A 7911-nucleotide genomic window follows, 5' to 3' on the forward strand; every position below is an offset into this window, starting at 1 on the left:
TAAAAAACTGAATTAAAAATAAACATGTAAAGAATTAAATTTTGAACGAGATTAAAACGTACAATTGGATTGAAATGAATCGAGAAAAGAGCTCTTGGAATACGTCATTATGTTCAATTTCAATTTGCTAAGAAACGACGTTGATTCCATGAAGTCCACAACCTATTAGTTAAATTAATAGCTCATTTAGCCAAATTTGAGATTAATCAATTTGACCCTAAATTAATTTTAAACTCTTCCTTCTCGGCGAAATCTAAGCAAAAAACTAATTCGCAATAAGACTAGGGTTCATATGTTGTGACATCCTACAAGTTGGAAAGCCTAGAATCATAGTATGATTTATTGAGTAAGATTAAACTAGGGCAAACAAGCGTGAGTTCAAAAGAAGTCTTAGCCGACACAAGCATTCCTAATTTATGCAACCTAATCTACAAATATGCATAGTGCCATGTAGATTTTGCAAACAAGAATATAATAAAAATGATTTGTTAGATCAATTCTATCAAGTTCTATTAAAAATGACCCAAATCAAACTCAAGAGTTCATAGAATTCAGCATCCTTAATTAAACATACTCAAGAAATTGAACAAACTACTAAACCTAAGAAGAAAAATTACCTAGCCTTATATCTTCCTCAAATCAATAACAACAATTGAGAAGTTGAAAGGCATAATGAAAAGGATTGAAAGATGAAGAAGAAAGAATGATAAAATCTGAGTGGAAACTCCTCAAAAATTGTCTCAATCATGGCTCTAACTCGTTCTCCCTTCGTTTTCCCTCGCCCCCCCTCTCCAGCTGGAACCAAGGATTTCTACTTGTAATACGATCGCAGCGTCGCAACACTACCAAGAGTGTTGCAACGCTCTTGTCGAAGTATGCCTCAAGTGTTGAAGGAGGGGCGCAACGTTGATGCGAAGCTGCATTGCACGTGCGAATTCAAAATGCCTGTTGAAGTTCGTAGCATTGCGATGCCCTAGTCAGCGTTGCGACTCTGTCCTATTCGCATGCTTTCTGTCCTATAACATTATGCTGGAGCGTTCCATTAATGTTGCGACATTGGCTACTTGTCCCAAAAGTGGTGTTTACTGCCTCTCAACATCACGCGAGGGTCAAGGGAGGTTGCAATGTTGCCCTCAATGGCCGTTTGATAATTTTGATGTCTTCTTTCAACATGGTGCATCCAACTCCCATTTTTTGTTCTTTTTTGTTCGGTTTTCATCCAAATGACATGTTTGACCTTGGGATCAATTTACCTATAAATTAGAAAATTTCATAAGAATTATTCAATAATAGCGGGATTAAGTACATAATATTAGCTCTTTTTTAGAGCTAACACATGACTTGGTATATACATATAGCCTTGAAATTCTTTCGTGTAAATCAGATTAATATGTGATGAGATATAATGAAAGAGCTGCTTCTTTTAAACTTTGTTAACCAAAAACTACATAATTTTCCTTTCCGAAGTTTTTTCTAAGCCTCCTTGTATTGTGAATTTCTTATAGAAGTATTGATCAAGATTTCGTGTGACACGATTCAAATTTCATAAAGAAAATTAAATCCTTAATTTATGCTAATTGTTATGGTGAATTTGGAACCGATCAAATAGGTCAAGTAAGTTTGAGATCAAATCAGTCCTGATAGTAACCAATAATTGATCTAATAATAACTAATTTTAATTTATGTAAGATGAGAAAAGAGTCCTCTCATTCTAATCATATAACGAAAAAGTAAATTACAGGTCATTCTCCCAACAAAATACATTATTATAATTTCAAATATGAGGTAACTTGAACTAGATCTTAATTTGAAACTGAAGCTTTTGACTTCTTCATTCTCGAGTTCTCCATCTCTGACTTTGGCATCTGAGTCATTTTTCTTTATTTTTAAGTCCTTCATTTTCCAAATTACAAATGCATCATTGTTGTAACATGTAGGTCAGGTGTGTTCTCCGCTGTCAAGATTTTGACATCAACATTAATTACAACTAACTTATTCTCATGAATTTTGCTAAATTGCTCATGAGATTCAAGCATCTTGAAATCTAAGAATTAATAAATAGATCCTTTGATCCATTTGCTAATCTTTCTTCAACCAATCAAATTAGTGATAGAAAACTAGTTTTTTTAATAAATAAATAAATAACATATTCCCTACATGTTATTTTTATAAAAACTCGTGAAAATTAAGAAATTTATAAATTTGAAGGAAAAAATTCAATCTTTTACAAAGTTTTTTTTAGGCTACTTTATTTATTTTTTTTTTCCTTGAAAAAGCTATATGTATGTGTTGCTCCCAAACCTTTCAGATTAAGAAAAAAAGTTTGATCTGTCCTAACTTACAACAATTGCCAATTATAAGCTTTCATGTCATGATATAGTTATTGAATTGGTGATTTTTTTAAAGAGGAAACGCCACTTAAAAGAGGTAAAAGTCATTCCCATAAAATTGGCAAGGAATTTTTGTTTAATTCCTTCATAAATTCATCATTACTGAAATACCCAAAAAGTTGGTAATAGGAGTAGATTAATTTTTTTTTTACAAGTCAATACACTACAAATCAACCAAATGTGATTCTCTTATTCAAAATTATTGCCATTATGGACATTAAATAGATTACTATTATTGATATATTTGGTGTTATGCAAAGATATGAAATATGTTGATCTTTGAATTGTTGTTATCCAACAAAATAGATTAGTGCCATCATAGAAAACAAATAAACAAATAATAAACATAGAGTTTCTCATATACAAGTTAATGAGCAATGAAAAAAAAAATATACATCATCATAAATTAAAATAAACTTAGAGAAGTGGATAAAATAAAAAAGAATGAAGGTCAATCTAATATTTACCATTCATGAATGTGTCAAAGAACTTGTTGTTTACTCCTGTTCTAAAAATGAGCAACTCAACTTCACTTGTTATATTAATCTCAGTTTGAGCAGGTACAAAAAGCACATCTCCTTCACTGACAACATCGCTTCTATGTGATTCTTCATTCAACAGCATCATCCCCTCTCCTCCAGCAACCAGAAATATCGAAGGACCAGGGCTCGCTGGAAATAAAACCGATTCCCCCTTAGGAAGAACACAACGATCTATCTCAAATTCGTCAAATGGTGGAATGTACTTTGTTATGTATGGATTCATGGGAACTCCTTGAAGGATTTCAGGAAAACCCTACAAATTAAAGCATATAAACATGTCAGAACTTTTGAACTCTGGCCTTTTCGTCTTTTTCGTGTAACATCCAAGAACGTCATATTGAAACTTTTGAAGAAGGGAAATTGTTGGAATGGGTTCCAATGGAAAAGTTTACCTGTTTGTAGGTAAGCATGGCACAGAGAGTCTGGACATCGCGAAACTTGGGAGTTAGACCAGCCCGGACAACGTTATCGGACGTTGCCATGCACTCAATACACTCACCCCTTATGTATGCATGAGGCTCATTTGCCCCAAGGTACAAAGCTTCTCCCGGACTAAGCTTCACGTAATTTAAGAAAAAGGCTGCTATAACGCCCACGTCGTCTGGATATTGCTTCTCCAGACTTAAAACCAAAACTTCCTTAGCAGTTAGTTGTCTCACCTGAAGAAAGATAAAATAAACAAAACAAGGGGCAGCTAGATGAGCACAGATCATAAACTACAGGACCAAGTGTACTTCAAACATGGAATACAAGGCGGATACAGAAAGAATGAAGTAACATCAAACAGAAAAACAAATGTTTAGAGAGTAACATCAAGAAGTGTACTTCAGAACATACAGTTTAATCTAGAATGAAATCAAGTAGAAATCAAATTGCTTTTGAAATGTTATGGTCATGCTTTACAAAGAGCAGAAATAAAACAGAAGAATAAAGGTTAAAGAAGAGGTTCTTTTATCTTCTTTTCCACAGAAAACAAAACTAAAGGGCATATGAATACACAAGTTCTTCATTGGTGAATGCTGCTGTAACATGGCCTTTGATTCCTACTTTCTATAGGCAAAAAAGAAAAATAATGGATCACGTGAAGAAGAAAGCTTCTATAGAAAACCAAATAAAAAATTGCGTAGTCACCTCACTTTGAGAGTGCAGTCGCCTCTTCAATTCGGATGTCGCTTTCGATATCACTAATTTGGAAGCCGACATCAACTGGGTAAAAGCCGACCTCAGAGCAGACTTCAGATCCTCTTCATCGTCTTCATCATCTAACAACAACACTCTGTTTGTGGCTGCATTGCCAATCATTTCTACAATTTCAGGAACAGTATGAAGAACATCTTTTAGCTCCTGGAAACAAAAGAAAATAAAACAACCGATGGTGTCATTTAAACAAGACAAAAAGACATAATTTATTTTGAACATGAGAAGAAAAACAATGGACTGAGAAACAAAAAGTTATCTAAAACCCAGAAAAGAGAATTATTTGTTTTCACAAAAAATTGACTTCCCTAGTTAAATCTTGTGAGACATTTCAGAAAGATTGCAAACAAGGTGGAACATATAATCATATTATTCACCACAAATTTGCTCCATCACCGACACATTGAAAAGTCATACTCAAAAAGTGAAAAGCAATCTTGCTGCTAAAAGGAACACATTAAATCAAGCCACAAAAATTAAGGACATACCAGACATTTCACTATATCAAAACAGAACAATGAATTCAACTGTTCTAACTATATACATAAAATATTTGATTACTCGTCACATCAAGATTAACAAGTCTAAAAGAAGGTTCTGTCAAAGAAGGAAAAAAAAAAAGTATAAAGAAGATTGAACATAAGCCTGACGAAAGAGACCTTTATAATATAATAGTTTAATAGATCCAAGAGAACTGAAATCAGATAACATTCCATTTGAAGTTGAGAAAAAAATTCAAACAAAACTAAAGAAGACAAAATCAAGGGGGAAGCATTAAAATAAACTTAAACAAACAAATCCATGGAATTTCAATGATAAACTAGAAGATTTGGGGTTCCCAGTTAGAGGGGAAAATCGATAATAATTCGTAATTTACCTCGAGACTGATGAACCCACACAGAGCTTCAAATTCCGTAATGGCCAGCGCCATTTCCGGCTTGTGATTTGCATCTCTATAAACTTTAGGTTGCAACATATGAAGTTCTTTAGCCAATTCCTTATCGGGATGAGCTTGAATCGACAACGGTTTCGCCACAGAAAGAACCTAAAAACGAAAATCAAAATGTAAACGAAGAAAACGACGAATTCATTAATTTGATTAACCAAACATCAACACGGTGTGTGTTCATACCTTGAACAGAAAGGGGATATCAGAACCCCATTTCTGTACGACCTTATCGCCGAGAACATTGGGGTTTTCCAAAACCCATGACTTCAAAGAAGTTGAATCGGAGTCAATCCCGCCGCCATTCTCACCGGCGGCGGGAATTAAAAACGACGGCCCAGAATCGTGAGTTCCCATCCAGAATTCAGCGTAGGGTTTATCGGAATCGATAATCGATCCAGAGTTCAAAGCGAAGAACCTAGCGACACGAGAATCTTGTCCTCTGATTCCCCAATCGTAAGTCTGAACGGAGCACTTCAATCGGAGGACATTGCTCTGTTTCTTCATGGAAAAAGCGTCAGACTCCATGAAATCACAGAGGGAAAAAAACAGGGGAAGTGAAGAAGAAGAAGAAGAAGAAGATGAAGATATGGGAAATTCAGATAAGGTTAAAGGGGTATAAATGGAAGCTGAAAGCCATGGAAAGAAGCCAAAGGAAAAGGAATTTGCTGGTTTTTGAAGAAGTTTTGAAGAGAGGGAAACAAAGTATCGTAATGCGACTAGGAGAGAGAAAGAGTAAAGATGACGTTTTTTCTAGAATTAGTCAAAATGTTGACTTTTTACAGTTTTTTTTTTCTCTTTTTTAAATAAATTTACTTTCATATTCTCACGAGAAGTTATGCCGATATATTGTCTTCACTTCATCGTAATATCAAGTGGCGAGAAGTTCTTTAGAATTTGATTCTCAATCTCGTGATGCCTCACGTGTCACACAGAGCATGAAATAAAAAAAATACTTTTTTTAAAAAAAAAGTAACTTTTTTTTATCTATTAATTTCAAAATATTATATTTTTCCTACTTAAATTTTGAATTTTATTTTAATTTCGTTTTTGAATTTTAAAATGTTACAATTTTAACACAAAATTTGAGTTTTAATTTCATTTGATTACTATGTTTTAAGATTTACACTTTTAATATCAATCATTCATTAATTACTCACTTCAATTTTTTTTTGTTGATTTCCATTAATAAATTTGAAATAATTCTAAAGTGAAATTTTAAATTTAATTTTAATTGATATGAGAAAATTTTCATTAATAGACATTAATACTAAAAACTGAAAGTGAGTATTTAGTGAAAAATGGATGTTGAAAGTGTAAATATTGAAATTTAGGAATCAAATTGAAATAATACTTAAGGGTTTAGGACAAGGAGTTGGTTATTATACTCTTAGGTTATTATAGTTAGGATATAATAGATTATTTTAGTTTAGATTATAATATTATGTGTTTGAGGTGTAAACATTAGTTTGAGAAGTAAATAATAAACATTGTAGCAACGAATAAAAAAAATGATGAATGTAAACTAATAAAACTATAGCAAATAATAATACCGTAACAAATAAGAGTTTTGAAATAGTATTGACCTAGCTAATTGGGAGTTTTGAAATAATATTTACTATGACAAGGGGAGGTTATTATAGTCTTAAAATAATTCTTGCCCTAAACGTTCTCCTAAATCTCAAGAGTAAAATTAGAACATTTAAAACCTAAAAAAAAAAAAACTCAAAATTTAAGGACTAAAAGTGTAATATTTTAAAATTCAGGAGTCAAATAAAAATTAGATCGAAAATCTAGTAATATAAAAGGTATTTTCCCTTAACTTAATTTAATTATTCTTACTTGTAGAGTTTGGTTTTATTTGAGTGGTTGTAGTTATTTTGTTTGACATAGTAGCTATTTAGTTTCTAACCATGGTTAGTTAAGTCATAACTAAAGCTAGTTAGATTGTCTTTATTTAACTTAACTCCCATTAAAAATGTGAGTTCTTCCTTGTTCTCCTATTCTCTCTCAATAACTAATGTTTGTTTTGTTTATTCCATGGAAGTTTTTAATTCACTTGTCCTTATTTTTGTCGAGTTGATTAACTCACTTGTCTAGCATCGTACGAAATCATTTCAAGCTAGTTTTCACCATCCTATCACGCCAACACTTGAGTAAAGTTGTTAAATTGAAATGGAAAGTTCTAAACTTTTAACATGTTGGTAAAATTTAAGTACTATAGTAGGTATTAATACACTATGTATCTTTAAAAAAAATTATTCAATGTGAATATCGTTACATGATCTTTTACGATACATGTAGAGATGTTTATGAGTTAATTGTAGTCATAAAATTTTAATTTTAATTTTATTTTTAATTAAAGTGTTTGATTGCTTTTTTCTTTTCATTTTGTTAATCATCTCATTAAATCTTTAGCAAAAGAATTCTCACTAATTCTTCATTGACGAAAATAGATTTATAGATTCTCAAAACTCCATTTTTAATAATTGAGACTTTTAATTTTTTTTTTCCTTCAAAAGCTTTAAATCTATCTTGAAAAGTAAACCATTTCTTGGACATTTTGAAAATGAAGTTTGTGCCAATGACAAACATTCAATGTTACTCTATTTGTTCTATGAAGTGCTTATAATTTAATGATGTGCATGAGTTTAGAACTAAATTGCTACCTACAAATTTTCTAAATTATTGTAGTTAAAGGGTATGTGTAAATATAAAAATAATGTGAACTAGATCACATCTTTTCCCATATTTGTTAAAATATTTCTTGATATGGGAAACTCGCATATACATCTTGAGCATTCTTTTAGTCCACTCCTCTAATCCGAACACATGT

At 31.9% G+C, this 7911-nt stretch overlaps 1 protein-coding gene across 2 annotated transcripts; it reads right to left on the minus strand.

The window, feature by feature from the left end:
* Positions 1-774: 774 nt before the first annotated feature.
* LOC120067589 (mannose-6-phosphate isomerase 1-like) lies at positions 775-5791 on the minus strand. 2 transcript variants are annotated; one of them, XM_039019139.1, is made up of 6 exons: positions 5262-5603; positions 5007-5174; positions 4064-4276; positions 3325-3591; positions 2858-3185; positions 775-1253 (listed from the first exon to the last, which is right to left on the minus strand). In XM_039019139.1, the coding sequence occupies exons 1-6, from the start codon at positions 5601-5603 to the stop codon at positions 1216-1218; spliced, it is 1356 nt and encodes a 451-aa protein (XP_038875067.1). In that variant the 3' UTR covers positions 775-1215. The 2 variants fall into 2 exon arrangements, with proteins under 2 accessions (XP_038875067.1, XP_038875063.1); XM_039019135.1 differs by lacking the exon at positions 775-1253 and adding an exon at positions 1841-1954 and having other exon boundaries at positions 5262-5791.
* Between the last annotated feature and the right edge of the window lie 2120 nt (positions 5792-7911).

Source organism: Benincasa hispida, chromosome 1 (genome assembly GCF_009727055.1).
Source record: "Benincasa hispida cultivar B227 chromosome 1, ASM972705v1, whole genome shotgun sequence".
In the NCBI taxonomy this organism is placed as follows: Eukaryota; Viridiplantae; Streptophyta; class Magnoliopsida; order Cucurbitales; family Cucurbitaceae; genus Benincasa; species Benincasa hispida.